The sequence below is a fragment of the Pseudopipra pipra genome, chromosome 9 (assembly GCF_036250125.1).
Source record: "Pseudopipra pipra isolate bDixPip1 chromosome 9, bDixPip1.hap1, whole genome shotgun sequence".
NCBI lineage: Eukaryota > Metazoa > Chordata > Aves > Passeriformes > Pipridae > Pseudopipra > Pseudopipra pipra.
Genome location: NC_087557.1, coordinates 23,730,791 through 23,754,413, shown reverse-complemented (window position 1 = coordinate 23,754,413; position 23,623 = coordinate 23,730,791). Strand labels below are relative to the sequence as shown.

Here is a 23,623-nt window from a genome sequence, read left to right as displayed (position 1 = left end):
ACCCAGCAGATTCTAAGTCAAATGGTCCATCCCTCCAAATCCTTAAATATTCTCCATGCTTCCCAATATTTTATTTCAGATACCAAAACACAATACATTATATGCTTAGAATATGAAAATGGCAACATTTGATGAAAACCAAAAACCTTATTAATAGAGTTATCTTAAGAAATGGGTGAACTTTTTTGGCTTGTTGCCCAATAAAGATAACATTTGGAACAATTCCCCGAGCAAGGAACACGTCTCTTGATAGAACAGCATCTATGACATAAAATTATTATAAATAACCTGAAAAAATGACAGTGTATCACCACCTCTGCAGCCAAATAAAGAGGTAAATGAGTAAGAACACAGCTGCCTACAGACCCCAAACTTGCAAAGTGATATGCTGGATGTTCTGGCAGCTCTCCATCCAGCCATATGATGTGGGGAGGCTTCACTGCCAGCAGCACTGAGCTGTGTTGTGTCCCCATAATAATCTCAGATCAAAACGTGGTCTCAACCAAAAGCCAGTCTATGTGTATGCAAATCTAGAAAGCAGGCTGCAAAAATACAGGGAAGCTATGATCTAGTTAAGGACCTGTATCTGATATTCAATGAATTATAAATATAATTCAGAAAATTAGTTTTCCATTCCCCCATACCCCCATACATATATATATTACTTACTTTATTTTAAAATACTACTTGAACATATTTGCTGAGACGATATGATAAATGCTATTTTCAGACTTTTATTTAAAGTAATTTCAAATCTCTTCATCAGAAGTAACACTGAACCCTAGATATTGGTGTGTATTGATACAGCAAGACATAGGATGCGATTCTGAGACAAGCTGTCTTTGTAAAAAAAAACCTGTATGGCTCTCATCTCATACACTGGCTTTGGACAAAATTTAATGACTGTTTATAAAAGGAAGAATACATTTGAACATTAGACTTTGGGAAAGGGATTAGTATTTGCATTAATGTTTGTCTAATTTAATTTAAATGTTCTTCACAACCACGTACACATGTGCCAGGAAGGACCATTAATAAGCCCAACATGCAGAGATCCATATAAGTGCAGCCAACAATGTTGACTGAAACTAAACTTGAAAATCCAGGGCACTGATGCACAATATCATGCAATAAAACAGCATTTCTGTGGTGATATTTAATTTAAAAAGAAGAAAGAGGCAGGGGAAGATCAGGCACTGTCTGTTTTTGAGGATCAGCCGTTCTGCATTTCAAAGCGTCGATCCCTGCAATATCCAGGTTACTGTGCTAGAATCTCGACTATTATATAGCAGTTGTAAGAGAGGGAGGGCAAAGATGTGTTTACTCAGTGATTAGGGCCTTAGAATAAGCCTCTAGCTCCTAGAGAGACAGCTCACCACTTATTCATTTGGACCAATTCACAAAGCCTAGAAAGATTAAACATCCATGCTGAGAAGACAAGCGAATGCAGACGGTGAAAAAGAAATAAAAATTCTTTAAAAACTCTGAGATGACTTCATTATTTTTTCCACAAGGAAACTTTAGGAAAGTGTTTAGTTAGAGAAAAACCCACATTGACCTCTCTCTAAACCCTTAATCTTTCCTTTGTGGTGGCACTGCTTTGTGGTAAGCGGATGGCTTTGCTCTCCTCTTTTCACTGGGAGCAGACAGAAAAAAAGGCTCTTGAGAAACACTTTTACTTCCAAAGAAACAACCCCATGAAACTGTTAAATATGAGATTCCATACAACAGAATGTTTCAAAATATGTACAGTTTTAGGCTTAAAGATTTAGGGACAAATTTCAGTAAACAGAACAGGCACAAACACAATGGAGGTTTACACTGAGCTACTTCCCAAGGCAATGTAATTTTTGTTGCATCAACAAATCTCACCGTGCAAAGACTAAACTGCATCACATACAAAAGACTGTACTTGTGCCTGATAATTCTTCCCAAATGTTAGGGGCAGCATAGGCACATTGCTATGACTAATGCAAAGAGGTAGCAGGCGGAACTGAAGTGCTGAAATTTGATTTTGAAGAATCTTAGTGGAAGCCAGGGGTATTTCTTCCTTAGAAAAATGCATTATTACAAAAGGCTCACAGCTTGGAGCTTGTTGGTTTTGCTGTTGTTGTGCAGGTTTGGTTTTGTGTTTGTTTATTTTACTACCCCATGGTAGCATATATTTAAAAGCAAGTTTTGGTTGTGTTTATTTCAAGCCTTTGAAAAATCAGAGTAAATTCTAGGATTCTATGATGACTAATACTGGGTTTTTTTCAGTCAATACTATTAAAATAGGCTTACAAAACTGTTGAACAGTCTTGAACTCCATAAAAGAAGCCTACTAATGGAGCACTAGACTGTCCTGTGTTGGATTTCTCAAAAATATGACTCACAAGTTATACACTTTGCATGAAAAACCAAGAAAAAAAAAATCCGATGGGGAAGAACTTTTACTAGTCCCTACGAAGGTATGGAATACCAAAAAGGTTGTAAGTACTGAATACCTGATGGACTTCCAAAGGCCTTAGGACTTCAGGAACTTAAACCACCAAGGGATGTGTTTTTCAGAGTATGTGCATGCTGAAGACCAGGCAGTCATACGCTGGAATTTTCAGAAGGGGCCTGAATTTACAAACATGCTCAGGAGTGTCAGTCTCATCAATGTCAGTAAGACTTCAGGTCCTAAAAGCTTGAACTCTAAGCTCCAGGTTTCATGTTCCTTCAAAGGAAAAAGGGCCACAAGAAAGAGATCCTAACTGTTTTCAGCATCTTTACTATATAAATACATTAAAAAATCCAGATCTCAGGCATTTTTTCTGCAACCTCTGTTGTATTTAGGCTGCATGAGACAGTCAGCAGTGCTGCTGTTCCTTTGCTCCACCACCACTGTGTTTGCAGTGAAGCACTGCAGACCTCTCCTGCCTGATTTGGATCTGTCGATGGAATATTCCTGGAACACTGGAAGGAAATGTGGGCTGTAGATGGATGCTGCACTGTAGCAGGGCAGCCCACGGAGAGGGGAGGTGTTCCCAGCTGTAGCCTGGCACCATAGAACCTCTCTGCCAAGTCATCCAAAGCATAGCAGACTCCTGCTCCTTTCAGAAAAGTTAATGCACTTTGTACAGAATTAGAAGAAATGAAGGAAAAGTTGTCACTGAGGCAAAAAAGAAACATAGACTTTCATGAGGTGATTAAATTGATATCACTGGGTCATGGGATTTCCAAGCTTCTCAGCCAGCTTGGCATAATTTAGATGCCTCAGAAGAATATGAACTTGGATGGGAATAGCAACACAGTCATAAGGGTCAGCAAAACCTGAACAGTTATCTCTGAATCTCAGGTTTATAAACTCAAGTAATGACTGAGACAAAAATGTTCATGATGTAACAACAACTGCCAGGGGCATGAATGTTATCTCAAGGTGGTAGGCTAACAAATCAAGACCTTAATGTTTTCCTCTGAGTTTTATGCTGTGAGAGCTAATTCAAATGAACAAATTTGCAAGTCTTTAAACCTCTGAAGTGCACAATGTGATCCACCTGTCTAAGTGGATCCTGGAGATCACAGGATCAGTTACCCTATCACACACAATTCTTTTCTCCCTAAGCAGACTGCAAACCTTCTCTAACACCGAAGCAATACACCTCTGAATTTACTCCACTTTGAATAAAGATCAATGTAGGAATAGGGCAGATGGAAATTCATAGGAAGCCCTGTCTGTGTATTACACATAACAGAGCAAAACCTGCTGAAGAGAAGTATTGTTTAATTCCCCTGCACCAATCAAAGGAAAGGAGACAGAAACCCAAGAGCGAACGACAAGGGGCACTAACCAGTCTCTAACCTTATAGAAGTGGATCTGAAATAAACTGCACCCCATAGGTTCCTAAAATTGGAAATGATCCATGCAACCTTCTGATATCATATTTTGTATTATACATGGCATAAAATGTCCCTAAACTAATTCCTAATTTAATCTTTCTGTAATTTTACCTTTCAGTAAAACATCTAATCTCAAAAATCCATCAGTGATGAAGAATCCATAGGAACCATGGTAAGGTGTTCAAACAGCAAACCACTCTCCCAGGTAAAGGTGTGTTTTAAAGCTTGATTTAGCCTACTTTCATCTTCCAACTATTTGATCCTATTATACTGTTGTATCTCTATTTCAATCAATTGCACTTGTAGTGATATCTTACATAATGCAAACAGAATCCAGTAATTAACATCAAACTCAAATAAGATCTATAAATCACAAGGACTGAAGGAAGAGGAAATGTAGAGTGTAGCAGACAATTTAAAAAAAACTGCCATTATTTAATATCAAATACAGAGGATGCTGAAGAGAGACCCATACCCAGGAGCAACCCTTCAGATGAAGCTATTCTTCAGATATGAAGAATAAAGGGTGTGTAGGCACACGTAACTAGGCTGTTATGGTGTGGCAAAGATTTCTAAACAATAATCATCCACTAGTTCAGAAATAAACTGTGGAATGAAAGGCCAGAACTGCTAACATGTATCAGGCAAGACTGAAAAGAAAATGCAGGTGACTAACACGGGACTTAACTGGAGCATATGTACTGACATCTACCATAGTGTAGGTGCTTCCCTCTTCCTGAAAACCCAGAGTTACACTCCTCTATCTGTCCTCCAGTTTCAACCTGCCCATGTAGATTAAGGTTATTTATGTTTAATCAGAATTGGTAAAGTGGTAATTTCTCCACCTGTAATCTGTAGTAATTTCAGTATACTTAATTAGCTGAAATAATAAGGGACACTTTTCTGAGCTACACAGATAAAAACAATACTACAGAAAGCCCCGTATGAAGGAAAATTCTGCTACTACCAAGAAAAAAAAAGCAAAAAAAGAGCTTTTATTTGAACATGGCAAATCATGGAAGGAGCATACGTTCTTCTAGGTTTTCAGGAAATAAAGAACTCATATGTGAGAGGGATGGTGCTGCCACTAAATTGAACCTAAAAGACAGAACTCAAGGAGAAGAAAAACACGGTTCATTTTCCGCCATGCAGGAATATATATTGAGGTGACAATACCAATCTGTGCTAAGAGAGATGTTTCACATATTTATTAAAAGTCAGTGGACAGAAAGGTTGAGAGAGGAACAGGAGGTGAGCTGACAGAGGTATATAAAGAAAAGAGCTGAAAAGGCAAAGGCAATGTCTTTATTCTTTCTCATAATAAAAGAGTAGCAACCACCTATAAAAATGAAAAGGCAAAAAAGCTCCAATAAAAGAAAATACTTCAGTATTATTCATATATATAGTTCAGTGAGATTCAATATAGCCATTAAGATCCAGTATGAATAACAACACTACCTTAAATTAAGATAAACCCCCTGATGTCTCAAAACACCAGACACCCATAAACTGCTTTCAGGCACAAGGAAGTCTCCCCCAAACATCTTTTTAAAACATGCCCATTAAAAAATTTCTTCCATGGCATTGGTGTAGGGAATACCTGTGGCACTGTAGCTACTTGAGCAAGAGTAAGATCGTTCTTCAGAAACTGATGTAGAGAAATGCTGGTTTCCAATTGGTACAATAGGTAGAGGGTAAGACTTCCACAAAAAACCAGCTCATTTGTTAATTTATTAAACCTCTGTCTCGCTTTCTCTTCCTGACCCAATTAAAAAAAATATAAGGAAAATATTTTCTTGCTTTATATATATGTACAATAAGCCTTGGAAATGAACATACAATGCCCTTAACTATCAGACTGCAGGAGATACCTGGGATTTCATCACCAGGGACTCTGGTTGTTAAAGGCAAAACTCTGTATCTTTGGTATTATATTTTTGTGCTAAAGAGAGATACAGGCTTTAAAGCAGGGCTACATTTGATCTCATTCCATCTCTCCTACAAAAACTGGCACTGCTGTGGGAGCAGCTGCTCTAAAGGGAAAAAGATACCCATCATTTATGTTAATTTTCACTGTCTAATGACTCAAACACACAGGTAACAAACACCTAAATTTTTTTACATGGTATTTTTTTCAAATAATATTTTCTTAAATAACTGTGAATTATCATCCTTTCTAATGAAAAGACATTGAGATTTAACAGAATTATCTATTTTCTTAAAAACAATTTTAACTCATATTCTGCATTCAAAACATACGTTCTGACGTAAGTCAATTTTCTTAAAATAGCCCAAATCAAAATATTTCTGAAAAAAAAAAGCTTCAAGTTTATATATAATGGGTTTTGAGGGAAAAAAGTATCCACAGTATAGATTTGAAACAGAGCTGATGGCTCTCTCACTAGACCTGAACTGTAGAGTGCACCTTCTGCTCTGGACAGCATTGAGAATTTGTCAAGAAAAGGCTAAGATCTCTGAGCACTCGAGCTGCCAAGTGCTCTCAAATTAAATCAGTTTGAAGCGGTTTTCATTAAGATGGATTGAGTGTGGCATCGTGAGAAACACTCTATCAAATGTAGTGTTTTACTTAGTGATTAAGTATATACCAGTTGATGAAGCTGCCCAAATCCTTCGTAATCCCACCACTCCAATAAACATTTAATGAGTATATAAGTTCAAAAAGCCTAGTAGAGGATTTAAACCTTCAATCTTGTTTTTATTTACTCTTGGAACTCAATTTCTCACTTCAAGTGAAGAATGCTGGTGCCTGAAGCTCATCTGTTGCCCTGGTAAAATTAAGTGCCCTCCATAGTATAAATTAGAAGACAAGACATACGGGTTGCAATTTCTCCTAAGCTTTTTTTTTTTAATACTGATATACATATTTAATTATTTTATGAAATGCAATTATAAAAATATAAAGTAATGTATCCCTTTCCTCAATTATGCATTCCAGGAGGCAGTACAGAAAAAATTACTTTGTAACAGGAAAAAGCAGTGAAAATAAATGGTATTTACACATTCTCATATCTTTGTTTAAAGTCAGAATGTCACAATAAAAATAACGCCATTCTGTAGGGTAGGTGGGATTCAAAAATGATATTCAGAAAAAACCCACTCAATCCAAACAACAAAAACAAAAAAAATACTTTCCTAAATATACAAATACATAACTTTATCATGATGAGGATCTGGTCTGAACACATTGCAAAATATTATAAATGTAAGGTGACATGAACTTCAGATGTGCTGTGTAAGTAGTATAGGAAGTACTTTGAGTACTAAAAAACTAAGCAACTGCACTGCATTAATATCAGATTTATAGAGATCAAACTATTTATGTAAGTTCTTAATGGGCTTTTGTCCATTATTACACTGATACACTGCCAATTATTTGTGATTAAATGATACAAAGGGAACTTCCCAATTCAAACCCTTTCCTTGTTGAATTCATATGATTTTTTTTCTAAACATGCATTTTTTTCTAAACATAAAAATAATTAATAATTTCACAAATTATTATAAATTAATACTTTTCCACTGAATTACTAGGTATACATTTATGCTCTGAAATCTGTGCAAAGACATGAAAATATTGACTAAACTTTGAGTGTTAAGTATGTGTTAACTTCAGTTATACTGTATGGATCCATAACACTGCACACTTATCAGAACAGCCCCTAAAATAATATAGTTACCCCTCCAATATGAATAACTACAGGAAGCCATAACATTCTTCATTTTAAAACTGAACATCTACCAAGAAAACAAAAGTAAATTTAAACAGCACGATTTTCTTGTTTGTGTTTCAGCTTTATCTGTGCTTAATTATGCAGGGTTTTGGGTTTCTCCTTAGTAAATCAAGTCACCAAAACTTAAATAAACTATCCCCATTCTAATTTTATTAAAATACTGATTTTAAAACTGTGCACAGAATAACAGAAACTTGAGATGCCTAGTTGGATGTACAGAAAAACTAAATAACCAAACCTTAGGTACTGGAACTTACTTGGCAGATAATGGCTGTACAAAGAAAGAAAAAAAAGCACACTGTATTTCAAGAGACCTTTCAATTTAAATTTACAATTTCATTAGCCATTCTTCAAAGGAGTTACCAACATGCAACACTGAACTTGTCAACCACAAGACTCGCAGGCAGTGTTATCTGGTGCTAGGACACCATTATTTCAGGAAGAAAAGTGAAGGGGGGAAGAAAAAGAGTAACTTTGACAACTAAAGGACTCCAATAAAAATACAGCCCGAATGATTAATTTCAACAACCCCCAAGGTAAGTATTTTAGTCAGTCAATTGAATTAGTACAACCTTTCCCAAACAATAAACCCAAGATAACTCCAAAATGTAGTTCAGCTTTTTAAAAAATAAAGATGAAACAGTTAAGGTGATTTCCATTTCCCCACTATATTAGATAAAGTAGTTTTAATACACACTTACATCTCTAGCTTTCCCATAGAAGGCTTCTTGAAAAGCAGCCTCTAATGATCCAATAAAATAAACAGGATGGCAGTCACCATATCTATTTGAGACAAAATTTCCAATTAATGGATTAATTACAAAAATAAGTAATTTCAATATTCTACCACTTCACATATTCTGTAAATATAATGCATTGGCTAAATCTTTAGAAAGAAGAAGTATTACACTTCTAAAGGACAGAAGGGAAACATTTAGAAGCCAACATTCAAAATCTCAAAGTAACGAACTATTACGTTACAAATTTTATCATAAAAACCTTCTACTCGCACACTGTAAGTTCTATACAATTTTCTACACAATTTCCAATCACAATTTATTTCCTCTCGTTAAAGGTTAACTGATGGCTATTCTTGCATTACACTTTAATGCATCTCACATACATAACATCATCACAGAGGAGTGAAAACAGAAGGCATATAAACTTTGCACTACTTTGCAGCTTCTACCTGTTCAATGAAACATGGCAACTGTTTAGCAACATATGATTTTGTACTAAAAAGTTTTAAAGAAACAGCACTTCTATGTTTTTTAAAAATAGATATTTACCCAACAACTTCATTATTGTGAAAACTCTCAATGCAACTCTATGTATTTTTCAATATTAATAATTTTCAGCTTTTCTGTTCCTGTGTATCATAATAAAATTATTACACATAATCAGAGTCCTTATCATTCTTATGACCTTTACATAATTAAGTAATGATACCAATTAATAGCAAAATAAATAAGGCAAGAATCTGTCACTCTAACTTGGAGTGAGAAATAATTTTATTTCAGAAGCAGCTCTGACAAAGTTCAAATTAAAATAAATTAGATTAGGATGTATAAATATGCTATAATCCCACATGAAAATATGTGCATTTGGTTCATTTTTATTATTTACTAAATTTAACTTAGTTTGTAACAAGAATTGCACAGTTAATAGACTAAGGTTACCTTGAAGAAAACTCCGCTGTAAATTGTAATAAGGCATCTCCTTCATTTTCAGCATTTTCTGGCACTTAAAAAAATGAAGAATATAAATTAAATGCATCCTTATGGAAGCAGCTTGTAATATGCAAACTCAGTTGCTTCACAGATATTTCATGTTGCCACCTTACTGAAGTGGTTACCAACTGACCATATAAATTTAATGAAAGACTACAGACTATGAACCTTTGGAAAGACATGAAATTTCCAGAGGGTCTCATGAATATATTCAGGTTTTCCAAACAGTAAAATCCTCAAGTCCAGTGTAATGTGATATATCACTTGTTCTGAGCTAACACTGTGGACATACTTTAATATATTAAAATGAAAGGACTGGCTTGAAAGGCTTGACCCACTATATTGTGAGTTGCCAACTATGTCTGCAGTGTTTTCATTTGATACAGCCATCAGACATGATACTCAAACAATTCTAACATTCCTATCAAAAGATACTTTCCTATTTCTTATTCTGCAGACTCATCACACCTCTCTGCCTTCACTACTGCTGTACAAAGACCAGTTAATTGCAAATTGTCAACTCTTACTCATTGGCGATTTCCTCAAGGCAGATGATGCTACTCCAAACATTTCTCCATCATCAACTCCAAACTCTGTAGCATCTTCAAAGTCATCTCCATCACTATCACTAACCATATGAACATCAGTGCATTGCTATATAAAAAAAAAAACCAACAAAATCCACGGTAAGCTTCTATTACAGACACCATCTTCAGTGAAACACACAATACATATACAGGGAAAAATACTTACACATTTCTACAAAAACACAATAAACTGCATTTTATTTTACTATTTTATACAGCATTATCACCCTGCTTTTTATAAACAAGACCTAATTTTTAGCAGTAGTCTGGTTGAGAGCAGTATTATGTGACAAAACGCATTAGTAAAGAATGAAGGAACTTTCTCTGCATACCCAGAGTTGAGCAAATTTTATCCAAAGTTAATGCTGTTTTCCATCTAATGGTACTACAGTTGGTGTAACTGCATAAGAAAGAATGAGAAAAGCCACACAGTGGTGGTTTTCACATTGGTATTTGGCATACCAATACAAAGGAGAAATATCAACGTTTTTGTGCGAAGAGCTACGGTCTCATCTCCCTCCCATGAGATCTTTTGGATCTCATGTCCTTTGAAACACAGAACAGCTCAGAAAAACCTTGTTTTCAATAATTTAAACTTAACCTGCTTCTAAATTGACTTCTTTTCATGAACAAGTATTCCAGCTCTGCTTGACCTACAAGTTACAGTGATAGCACACTAGAGAAAACCTACATGAACTGCCGAATGTGCAGCGAAGGGTATTATGGAACATGGGATTTCAGCTCTACCTGAGTGATCACAAGAGGAGCAAAGAGCTCCAAACACACAGGATCTCTCTCTACAACAGCTACACAAAAAAGACTTCAAATAAAGAACATTTACTGAATCAACTAGTCAACAAAAAAAAAATCTACAAGTGAACAAAGTGAACAAAGTCAGATCATTTTGGAAGAGTAAAGCAACAATGATACACAGTTATGCTGGTAGATCTCAGGAATAAAAAAATAACCATTTATTTAACCTGCTAAGTTGTTCAGGTATGGCTAGAACAGTGTTGTCTGACCATCCTCTAACTTTTAACAACTGCCCAACACCATATATCCAGTCTTGTATCCTGACCTTACCTCACAGTTCTCTCTTATGAATATATATTAAATTCATTTTAAGGCACGATAAAGGTAATGGAAATTTTAACCTAAACTAATAATAATTAGGAACAATGAAACAGGAGTTTATACAGTCTGAAAACATCTCATTCTGCTAACACTAAAAATACATGTTTCAACCTTCTATTTAATTTGGAGTATTTTTCAATCTTGCTGTGATTTGATTACTTTTTCTTTTCTTTCTTCAATGAGTCATTTACCCAGTTCCTTACTTCGCCACAATTATGTGCTACAGGAACTGTAAACTGATTGTTTAAAGATGCAATTTTATTGACATACTTGACAAGGGATGGTGACCACTGCAAAATGAGGTTTCCCTGATTCTTCCTAGAGTATACTGGTAAAATAAGGATGATGTTCTTACCTCCTCTGACTGCTCCCTCGTTTGTACAGGTGAAGACCTTCTTCCAACTGTAAGTCGATGGCAAGGGAAAGTCAGCCCCGATACAGCAAGAGTCATCTACAAAACAACAATAATCATTTATTAAAGCCATAGTGTCAACTGAAGGTTGGTTTTTGGTTTTTGGGTTTTTTTAAGGTTGTTTTGAGGTTTAAACTAAAGGCTGCACTGCAGAAGACTGAATTATTTAAACAAACATAAGGAAAGAAGCCAGAAAAACAACAACAAAAAAACCCCAACAGTTAAGTCATCTTGAAAAAAAAAACCTATTTTGAAAGAACAGTTTATCAGCAGACATTGCAACAGACACAATCACACTGGCAACTTAAAAAAATACATTTCATCTCCTTTTTGGTCATTATAAATGTCAAGGTGCATGCCACGTTTCTCATACAGACACACACACAAACCCAGCAGTGCTGGCAAAGCTGCAGTCAGCACAGACAGGAGGGATGTTCAGGAACCAGTGCCAGCAGAAACAGCACTGGCTCAGAAGCATCTAAGCCCTATCTTGATAATACATGGTTTGATTTTACAATGTGAATAGCTTTTAAATAAAGATAGTTGATTAATTTTTGACAGTGACAAAATATTTGATGCTGTACAATTCTTAGCGAAGTGAAGAACAATAGTTCTGACTGTATGTTTAAAATATTGTTTCTATTGGTTCTTTCAGAAGAAACACAGAGAGGACAGAAAGAGATTTTCTAGATCCTATAAAGCTTATTAGTATTTTTGCAGGGTACAGAATGAAAGACTTACATTATAAGCAGTAAGGTAAAATACATTTCAATCATCCTCAACAAAAATCCAAGAATAAATCGTAAACCCTAAATTTCATTTACTGCCATGAGCACTGAAGATACCCCATTTATTTTTTATATGTAATTCAGAATGACTGTATCACTTGTCTGCTAGAACTCACAAAGATTTAATTTGCTGCAGGTTGAAGCAGGCTGATTAAGCAGACTGGTTACCAAATGAATGTTAACCTGTCTGAACTAGCCTACTGTCACATTCTCATAGCAAGGTTAAACAGAAGTTTAGCTGTGTAAAAAGCACAGTAATCGTCTTAAAGGAAGTGAGTTATAATGTTCTGGAGCAAATGAAATATTAAAGATGACATACAGGTCAAGACCAATTACCTATGAAACTCCTGTGACAAGAGCATAAGAACTGCATTCTCTGTAATAATCCACCAGCTCAATTATTATTTTTATAAGCTTTTAAAAATAAACAAAACCAACTGTTTTAAAAGCTGAAACTTTGCCCTGTAGTTACCACACTATATAAAATACTGGTAAAACACACACACCCCCCCAACCACACACAGACTACAGTTCCCTATCTCACAGCATCAAATACCCCGACAGATGCCTGGAAAGGCTCCCGGTGTCTTTTACGTGCACATTAAAGAGAGAGTGGTAAGATCAAGCAAGCAGTTATTGTGCTGCTTCATCACTTGGCCCAATTGCAGGGTGTTGCAATTCCAATTTGCAACCCTATATTATAGTGTCAAAGCGTCTCTCAAACACGAGCTTACAGCAGAAGGGGTTCAACATCAGAGCTTGTTTCATCCCTCTCTCCAGACAGTTGCTGGAATGTTGGGGGTTTGTGCACATTTGTGTGAGAAATCACCCTCCCCTTCAGCATTTTTGGGAAGTATTTTGCAAAGGAAAGGCCAGGAGAAATAGCTCTGCCGTCACTTCAAAATAAACTAGCGGCATCATCAACGTTCTTCTAGAATAAAGGTACCTTCATTCTAAGAAGAATCCTCTCACAAGAACGACTCTTGCACCAGAAAGCTTAAGCTTTATTTTGGAAATCATAAAAACACCAAGCAAAAGATTACTTTCCAGGCAGCTCAGCCTGGTGTCATGGATAGTAAACCTCAACTTTTCCTCGTATTTTGAACACAAGCCAATTTACTGATGGGAACACCTGCTGAAGGGTCTCCGTGCGAGAACTGTAGACCTCAGGTTGCTCTTGGAGAGCTTTTTCTTTCTAAATACTGCACCTGCCTACTCCCAAATGGGGTTGCAGGACGTCAGATAAACAAATCACTGTGTCGCAGCCACTTTCCCATGGAAATGGACAAATTCTTTAATCCAACTCCATAACTGAAAATGTTGGTTTGTAGCCTGACTACCTGACATTCTCTAACTTATGAACCCATCTGGTTGTGCAAAAACTCAAAAGTCACTAACTTTTCTGAATTTTCTTTTTTTTTTTTTCATGAAAATCACCTTTAGGTGGGTACTAGAGCTTTCACATGCACAAGAAAAGACATTGAGAAATGCATATGCAGGACTCGTGCACCAATGATGAGTTAGATACAGGTTATGAAATAAATAATACATTAAAGCAAAAATAAATAAGGTTAGTCTATTTTTCTAGATAGGAAATGTACACATGTGCAAATCAAATGCTCTCAGAGCTGAAAGGTACACGAGGTGGAAAGTAAAACAGAATCAGAAACAGCCAAAATGACTTGCAAAAAGTAACTCCAGATGATTATTGGAAAGCCAGATCTCTGGTCCATCACTATGTATACACTGCTTGTGCTTGTTGAAAGTTGTTTGGCTTCCTATAGCTTTTTAAGGAGAAGGACAATAAAACTTCAAACATTCCAGGGAGAGTGGCAGCAGGGGAGTCCTTCTAGGAGACAACAGGGACATTGAATGGATTGCTATTGGTATTCAAAAGGTAATGGTACTATCTGGACTAGGAGTGCACAAAGGTTACTTCAAATAGATTTTAACTACTAAAAGAAAGACCACTACCAAATCTTACAATTTAGAGAGGAAAAAATTAGTCTGGTGCTCTCTTGTGCTTTCCAACAGTAAGACACTAATATTATTTGTAAATACTCAGTGTAAGATCAATTGTATTTCAATTCCCTGCATTAGAAATTGGGGGATAAACTTAAGCAACATCTTTTCTGATCCAAACATGCAGGATTCTTTGTCAAACTCCCAGATTACCCCAGAAATATTTGACAAATCTAGAGTGAGACCAGGTGCCTTCAACAATAAACTATTCTGCCTGTTAGAAAGTATTGTTTTTATGTTGAAGGATCTAGAAATAAAATTCAGAACAATCTAAAAATGCTCTTTTTTCCAGATATTTCATGATACAAATATGTCTGCAGGAAAGAAAGACATCTTGTAATTCCAGAGTGCTGCCATCTCATGTTCAGAATAATAGGAAAAATTACAAGTCCATAATCTCAAAAGCTTTTATCTTCTAGAAAGAGTTTGTTGGCATAACTTAATTCCCACTCTTGCAGACTCCTGAAATTACAAACAAAGGAACAAACTCAGTCTCTCGTACCAGTCCAGAGATATTTAATCAAGATACTGAAGATCTGAGAAAGATAAACAGAAAGAATGATACCAGCAGAGAACTCCAGCTGCAGAGCTCACTTCACTTAGAAATGCTGATACAAAAATTATAAGCTCAGTGTACTGCATCAGGAAAATAGTAATTGGATATGACAAATTGGTTTTCCTCATGTTCAGCCACACACTGATGGAGAAAAATAGCATTTCAAAAGAGATCTGAACAGCAACCATATCTAATGTGGAAAGTGAAGGCCAGCTCTAAGCTTTCTAATGCCTTACAGAGTATAGCTGGACACCCAAAGTGGCCAGCTTAAGGCAATAGTCTGTAAAGAACCAGACATTGCTTCTCATCCTCAATTATTGGGAGGTTGTGCTTCTCACAATATACTTATCATCAAGGGATCCTTTCTCTCTAAAAGGATGAAGCTTTTTTTTAAATGAGAACCATTAAAAACAAGCAAATATAAGTGATAATATTTAAGGGAAGTAGGAATATTGATTTATTTTGTGCTCTTTGTTACGTTTTTGATTGCTACAAGAGCAGTGTCTTTTGGGATTTTGGAGTGTGTGGGAGCACTACATGTGCATTAATGTACATAAATGTACTTTAATGCATATATCTAAACACACAGACACTTAAATGGAGCCCTTCAGCTGTATCACCCAGTACTTGTCACTTTTAAAAAACAGCTTTTTGTCCTTTAAAAGACCACTTAAAAGGTAGCCTTCACAGGGTAACTTTATTCTTTGAGCTACTCAAATGAAGAATCCTTTCCAACTCACTGGAGAGGTATTTTTCCACGGCAAAATATTTTCTAGTATCATTTAATGAACATAAACTAGAGATTCTCGATCATTTCCTCTCAGAAATTCAAAGGTCAAACTATAAATCTTACAAAGCATCAGACAGAAATTCAGAGAACACCTGATCCAAATGCAAAGGAGATGATTCTATCCATGATGGCAGATTTCACTTGGTCGCACACAGCAAGCGAATCAACAGGCATTATCTGACAATGGCAAACCTAAACCAAAATAAAAAACCTTGGAGTGGACAAACCTTCTGGATTTTTAATAAAAAATAAAAAGGAATGTAATTTCTGTATAACTTGGCTGCTGTGAATCAGTCGAACTATTCAAGTAGCTGCACTTCTAAATACAGAATTACAATTGTCTGTATATAATCTGCTTCAATAAAAAACTAAAAGGGGGAATTCTCATAGTGTCATTTCCTGCTGAGGTAAAGGAAAATAATCCATGTTTCCTGCCTTTAAAACTCAGAGATAAGGTAAGCAAACAAGATTCTAGTGTACAAAATAAAAATACTTGACTCTCCTTCATAAATCTCCCATAAAAAAATCAGTCCTACTCAAGGTCAGCTTGTAGTATATTAGGCAAAAGGAAGTCTTAATAACCTGCCCTGCAGTTCTGTCATCCTGAAAAACAGCGAGGTACAAGTATAATTCCAGCTTTCCAGCTGCACTCACAAGCACAGACAGATGAAGAAGCCACAGAAAGAAGCCTTCCCAAAGATGCCACAGCATGTGTAATTGTCAAGGGGGTACATCTTTCTAATACATCCTTTCCACTCTGTAATGCTGAACAGCTCCAATTAAAACTTGAGTATATTCAAACGTGGATGTGGGTGGGTTTACCATACAACATGCATAATTTAGATTTTTGGTTTCTATAGTGTAAAGCGGTTAAGGAACACTCAGATTATCCAATCTCAAATCTTTCAAACTGACATCTCTAATTTCTGTTTGTTGGAGCTCTCGTAGTCTGTCCAAGACAACAGGCAATGCCTGTTTTCCCCTTGTTGAGCAAGAGGAACAAATAAAAGCTGAAGATACTGAAGACAAATCTGCTGTTAGCATGTCTCACAATACAGAGTTCTCACTGGATAAACAACCTCCACAGCTCAGTAACTGCAGCAGCTCTCTCTGTTATCTCAGTATTGGTTTGAGAATGTTTTATGCTTTCACTGTTAGCACTGCATGACCAGCGCGCTGCTTAAGAAGAGAAGATTATCTCCAGGAAAATATGACAAAAAATGTTGTTACTCATCCTTTGAAATCAAATTTCAATAGAGATTATACAAATATCTTGAAACCTAAAAACCTTCCTTTTGCCCCGAAAACAGCAGCAATGCGAGCAACTACCAAAGTATTACTAAAAGGGCTCTAAAGTCATGGTGAGTTAAAGTTATCTAATTCATTAAGAACAGAAGTTCATGCTAAGCTTTAATAGTCTTTGAACTAAAGCTGTGGTAACAAAAGAAATTCTACCACAACTGCAGACTTCTAACCACCCTCGATAATTATTATTACAATATATATCAACTCAGATCTGGAAGCCTTTTGTGGCTGCTGTTCAGTACTTCAGCCATAACCAGTGTGTCAATACTAGCTAACCACAGTTTCAAGTTAGAAACAAATACAATAACAAGCACAGAAATGATATCCCAAAATAATTTTTATCGATCAGGAGGTCATCAGCTGAACAAGAGCTCTTTCTAGAGGTTGCTTAGCAGGCTGCAGTAGACACGTGGAGGTTTGTAATACACATAACATCACACAAAAAATTCTTAATCAGAAACGAATGCACTGTTACCTACAGACTGAAACTAATCCTTGTTCAAATACTTCATGTGACAGTCCTTTCACCGTGTTCAAAATGTGAGCTGCTTAGCTTTTTGATTTACTGGTTAGTCACTGATACATGGCTAATGTATAAAGAAACAAACACGACCGAGTACATTCCATAACATGCCATGCTCAGTTATTCAAAATAACCCAAGAGAGTTGTCCATAGCAAAGTACTCAACAGTTGGTAGGTGTCTCCTCTGTGAAAATTTCACTTCTACATAATTCGATCCTTTTTCTTGTTGGAGTAATTACTATGACATTTTTTTCCTCTCATCAGGGAAGAGAAGGGGTAAGGACAGAAGGACGAGGAAGGAGCATTATCAAGGATTTCAATTTTCATATTAAACTTACTATTCTGTTCTCTGACCTTTTTTGTAGCATAAGCTAATTCCTTGGGTATGATAAATACCAAGGATTCTATGATGTCTGTATGTATGCATTTTCTTGAAGCTGGGGGGAAATAAGTGGTATTTTGAACACAAATACATGAAGAAAGAACATTCCTGTCCTAGTTTCTCTATTATACTCTATATGTAGCTGGGTTTGCATACAAGGCATATTAGGGATCAAACACTTTCATAGCCCAAATGCACTAACAGTAGATAAGGTAATAAGACAAAACGATTCAGCAGTTTTCTGAACCTTGGCTGAACAGCATGACTCCTGCAAGGGAGCCTTTCCCAATCTCTAGGTTCAGTCCATTCTCTATCATTTCAGCCCAGGCAGGTAACATCATGCTAAGTGAAAAATTCTCTCCCTTCTTAGTGTAGACAGACTTCAGTTTACATGTCTGCAAGGCATATTCTTCCTGGCTAATCCCTTCTTCTCCATGGGCAGATCTCTGGAGAATTCAAACAAGCTCATTTCTCCCAGCCTACCAACATGTCATCTATCTCTCCTCACTAGACAAATTAAGTTTCCTGTTCAAAAAGACCTACGCCTCAGACCTCAGGTCTTTAAATCAGAATCTCAGGGTGATCTAGGGAACTGCAGAGCAGTTCAACTTAACTTTACTCCCCCAAAAAGGGGAACAGGAACAAAATACAAACCAATCTATTTGGCACACCTAGAAAATAAGTTATTCTTCTTGTTCCTTACCACTGGAGCAAGACTTGTCAGGCTGCTCCACAGCTGAGGCTGTTGCTGCTCCCAGCTCGCTCACATTTCCATTTTCCTTTTGCAACCTATCTTTTTTAAGATTAAAGAAGTGAGTAAAACAAAAAGCAAGAAATATTTGTGTGGTGAAAGGGATATAGCAGTTAATGAGGCATGCAGGAAAAACTGAAGTGTAAAAGTCAGAGGGGAGAGGTAGAGCAAGTGAAAGTTTTGCTTCCACACTTGAAATGAAAGAGTGGGAAGTTTTTCACTATACAGTTGAATAACATAGTGGTTTCTAACTGCATTCATCATAGCCCTTGCACATGAATATTGAAGCAGGGGAAATAAGAGTGTGGGAACTCTGGCAATTTTTTGCAGTTTTGCAAAGAATATCACATGGCTCCACGCTTTTTCCTGGCCAGAGACCCAAACACAGAGAAACCAATCCACGCAGGAAGGAGGTGGGGGACTCCCAGGCAACTCATGCTATTTCTGAGAATACTCAAGAGTCTCATCATGTCAAGAAAGATGATGCTATGATACGAGACAGCCTTCATAAGAGCTTGTTCTTGCCATGGCTGCAGTTCCCGGGGTTTAACCAAGCATTATTAACAGTGCGTGGGCAGCTTGTTGTGCTCAGACAAACCCTCACTAAATTCCTTGGGAACAAACAGGTGATCAACATTTTCAAACCCATCGCTTGTCACTGTATAATTATTCATTAAATAATCTACCTTCTTTTCACTGTACAATCCCACAAAGTCTGATACATGATTTAAGAATTCCCGCATGTTCATGTTTAAAAGTAATGTTTAAAGCTTAAGGAGATTAAAGGTTTTCTGTGAATTAATGTTTATGCTTTGGTTTGCTCTTTTCTCAAAAGTTAGCAAGTATTCTTTCAATAGTAACAGACTGTAAAATCACTCCTATCCACACTGAAATACATTATATACATAAAACAAGCGATATCACGCCAAGAAAGAGCAAGTATCCCACTGTAAAATAAAGGTACATTGCAATTCAAAAAACAAATCTATTAAATGCCTTTTTTTAAAATTGGCTGAAATGGGGGCTTTTTTGTACTATGGAATTAATTATGAGACTCAAAAAGATTTACTACACGGTACTGAGGGCTCTCTTCAGTCTATACTGGTCAGACAGACATTGCTGTTTAAGTTTAGTACATAATAATAAAAAAAAAAAATAAATCAATCAACCAAAGCTCTCTACCACCATGTAAGCCTTTATCCTTCCTTGAACAATAATAATAAGTGGATGTAATTCCACATTAGCCACTTTGTCTTTTGACATCAAATAGCATTAGCTGGGAAAAAGAGTCAAGTATGCTTGAGGTTTGTTTGTTTTATTAAACTATTGCACAAATATGAAAATTAACTGAAGAGTGTAAAAAATTTGACAGCCCTTGAAATTAACTTCCTATGGAAAATAACTTCATTTTCATTATGCATCTCCACTAAAAAAAAAATCTTGACAGGTATTCAACATTTCATTTTAAACACTAACTGGATGAAAAAAACATCTCTAGGGTGGAGTGTGTTCAGGTTATAAATCAGTAATGCTTATTTTAACTCCTCACAAAGTGTTGTTGAGATAATTACTGCTGACAGCTTTATTCAAGGTTCATTTCACTTTTTCTACTATTTTTCCCCTGTTAGAAGTTCAGCAGGGCCCATGGGAAGATCCACCCCTCACACCTGTTAGGGTTCTTCATGTTACTGAGGCCAGTTTGGACACGTCACTTCAAATTAGCATTGTGCCAGCGCGCTGTGACAATTACTTATCGCAGGTTTAACTTGGAAAAAAGTTTCTAATCCAGCCACAAGAACAGTGTCAGAGTACGTAATTTAAACCTGTCAACACAGGTTGCAGGAAATTCATTCCAAGGATTTCAGTCATGTTCCCATGGTAGATCTTTGAACTATAATGAAGCTTAAAATCACAAAGGAATGCTGTAGAGTTACAACACAGAACCCACAAGTTTGAAAAGCTCTGAACTGAAAAGAAGTGTTTTAACTACTAATAATCTTTTAAACATTGATAAACTCTTTAGGTTAGGATTAAGAGATTGGTGTGCTTAATTCTCAAAAATTCCATAAGGCTGCATGTTAAAAGTATGCATCCTATTCTGCTACAGTGTAAAGGTACAACCCAGGGAGATCTTTACATGTGCTGAAGGCAGCAGCACGGTGAAGATGCTCTGGAATCATCTTGGGGATAAACAGCACACAGGCTGGGAGGAGGGAGGCTGGAAGAGAGTCCATAGCACAGCGAGAAGGCCACTTGTGTCCTTCAGACACCGGATAAGCAATGCTGAAGTCACAGCAACAACCACTATAAAGGCAGCTTCACAAAAACACTGTGAGTCTACAAGTTTCTGTACGAGCTTGAGAAAAAGTGGTGCCCATTCCTCTGGGAACACCCAGCTCTGGTACGCTGGCTGAACACACATGCCAATTTTTGCTGCGGTCCCTGTTAATCACCAGCCGTATTACTGTGCATCCACCACTCTCGTTTGCTGGCTGAATGAAAATTATCCCTGGTTTGGATTATTTCTCATTTGATTGAGCCTAGTTAGGCAAATTAGGAATTAAAGCAGAAGGACAGCTACTGTAGTGTTTAATGTTGCTTCAAACCGCAAATATATTTAAAGGAAACAACAGGAAAATAATATTTCTTCGTACGACAGATTCTGCTAAAAAAGAGATATACTTGAGAGGCTGAAACAAATACCCATGATCACTTACAGAGCTCATTCTTCTTCTTAGACAAAAACTGTAAATATTAAAAAGGATGAAAAATCTGCCAAGCCATTTGCAGCTATTTGAAACACAGGGTAACAGAATTAAATAAACGCTGAAAGACCTGGAACACAGTTAAGTATAGACCATGAGGCTAATTGTGGATCTTGAGTTAATTACTTTCCACTGATACGTTTTCTCAATGGTCTTTTACATGAGTTTTTTCTTTCCTCAGTCTGAACCCCAAGGCAATTCAGTGTGCTAGCCTCCAAACTCTGGGTGATTCATTGTGTACTTCTGCCTTAGGATTTTTAGTTCATGCAGAGAAAGCCAGGCTTTCACATCAAGTTGATGTTAATGTGCACTGACAAAGCAACAGTAAAGGAGCTTCATGTTTGTCACAACGTGCACTCTTTAATTTAGTAATTGCTTTATACTGATATGCAAATAATGACACATTTCCCAAATTTCCAGTTCCTCAGCAATGCTTTCACTAATTACTCAGTGGTTAAAACTTATGCATGTAAATTGGTTCAGTGAGTTTATTAATAAGTACACCTGTGTGAATTGATCTATAAAACACACATGCCTGGGAACAGGTCATAACTCACTGTAAATTCCTGAATGTCTCAGGAACCAAAAAGAAATATTCTCTCATTAAACAAGATGTATTACAACTAACAGAGTTATTCATAGATAAACTGGGATTCCAAACCTTTGCTAAGCTAAAGAGAGACTGCCTTTGGGTGACAACAAATACCAGGAGTCAAAGCATTCATCCATTTTATTTTGCCAAATGAGAGGAGGATCAAGGTAAAGAAGAGAAAAGGTCAATAAAAAAAAAAAAAGGACAAGAATACCTCTAGCACCCAAAAACATGGGAAAGCACCAACGTCCACTCATCCATCAGTTTTCTGTGGACCACCACGTGCTCTGCATCTGCTTGTCGTATTTGTGGTACTGCTTACTCTTACCTTTGATACACTAACATGAAAAATTCAGCTGCACTTAACATGGATTCAGACTCATATCGACTGCAAAAACACTAAACAGAGTTAACCTGTCTTCCTGTATTTCCTTTCCTCAAAATTGTCCTGTTTCATTTGCTGCCTTCTATGTTGAAATACAGCATCTGTTCTGTTTCCAATATTTTTTTAAGTAACTACATAATTGCCACAGAATAGTGTATAATAATTGTTTTTATTAAGTATGATCCCAACTAATTTATTTTTTGCTATTCAGAAGAGACACAAAACTATTTACAGATTTTTAAGGTCAGAAACAAGTAAAATAATAAACAAAAGTATAAACTAACAAACAATTCATCCAGACCACATATTGGCCACAGATATTCACAGATACACTTTGGGAACTGCTTTGCATTCACAAAGAGTATCATCCAAACTTGGCACATTTCTGGTCTATGGTGGGATGCCATTTACTTCACAACATTGTACAACGTTTTGGATGGCAAACAGAAAAGTGCCTGGATATGTTTCCAGAACTATATAATTCCTTGGCAGAGTTCAGGCAGTTGTGCTGGCAGCACTGCTTCCAACTAACAGTTCAAACACTGATAGGGTTTTTATGCTGCCTCTTCTTGGATATAACTTTTCCAGGGATTGGATTTTTGCAATGTTAGCTCTTAAAAACATGCTGTTACTGACTTCTCAAAATGAGCTTCTAAAAAGGATGATTGTTTCTTATTCTCTGTTTCCCTTACCTGGAATGTACATCTTCTACTGAAGTTCTGCTCTGCTTATATAGTGGAGTTTCATTACAGACAAACAAGCACCACTGTGATAATCCTCCAGGAATAATGCAATTACCACTTATCAAACAGGTGTCTGCTGTATTCCAAGGAGATCGTTGCTTCCTATTCTGCTCTCAGAGAGCACAGAATAAAAGAGAAGCTGCTACTATTAAATGACTGAGGAAAAAGAGTCTTTGATAACAGCTCTTGCCAGCTTCTCTCAGCAGGGCATGAACTAAATGTAGTCCTTCTATAACATCTTGGCACTGAATTGAATATTTTGGTTTCTGCAAGGTGAGCTAAAGCACCTAAGTAAGACCACTCCTGTGAACTCAGTCTGAAGCATCTCTCTCCCTTTCTTCATTGAATATCCCAAGAATCTCAGCACCTCCTGCCTTACACCAAACCATGCCTTTTGTGAGTAGTCCTGAAGAGCAACTCTGCCTGCTCCAGCAAAAACAGGCTACAGGGCTGCTCCACAAAACACACCAGATTCAGAGATGCTTCTGTGACAATACAGTGCTTGATGAAGGTACAAAGGGATCTCTAAGCTGAAGCCCCAA

At 36.7% G+C, this 23,623-nt stretch overlaps 1 protein-coding gene across 2 annotated transcripts in view; it reads right to left on the bottom strand.

The window, feature by feature from the left end:
- The window catches only part of FAF1 (Fas associated factor 1), a 158,911-nt gene that overhangs the window by 42,148 nt on the left and 93,140 nt on the right, over positions 1-23,623 (bottom strand). For both annotated transcript variants that reach the window (XM_064665251.1, XM_064665252.1), the window contains 4 exons: positions 11,423-11,518; positions 9,874-10,000; positions 9,296-9,359; positions 8,318-8,399 (listed from right to left, as the gene is read on the bottom strand). In XM_064665251.1, the coding sequence (XP_064521321.1) occupies positions 8,318-8,399; positions 9,296-9,359; positions 9,874-10,000; positions 11,423-11,518 (369 nt within the window). The remainder of the gene's footprint in view (positions 1-8,317; positions 8,400-9,295; positions 9,360-9,873; positions 10,001-11,422; positions 11,519-23,623) is intronic.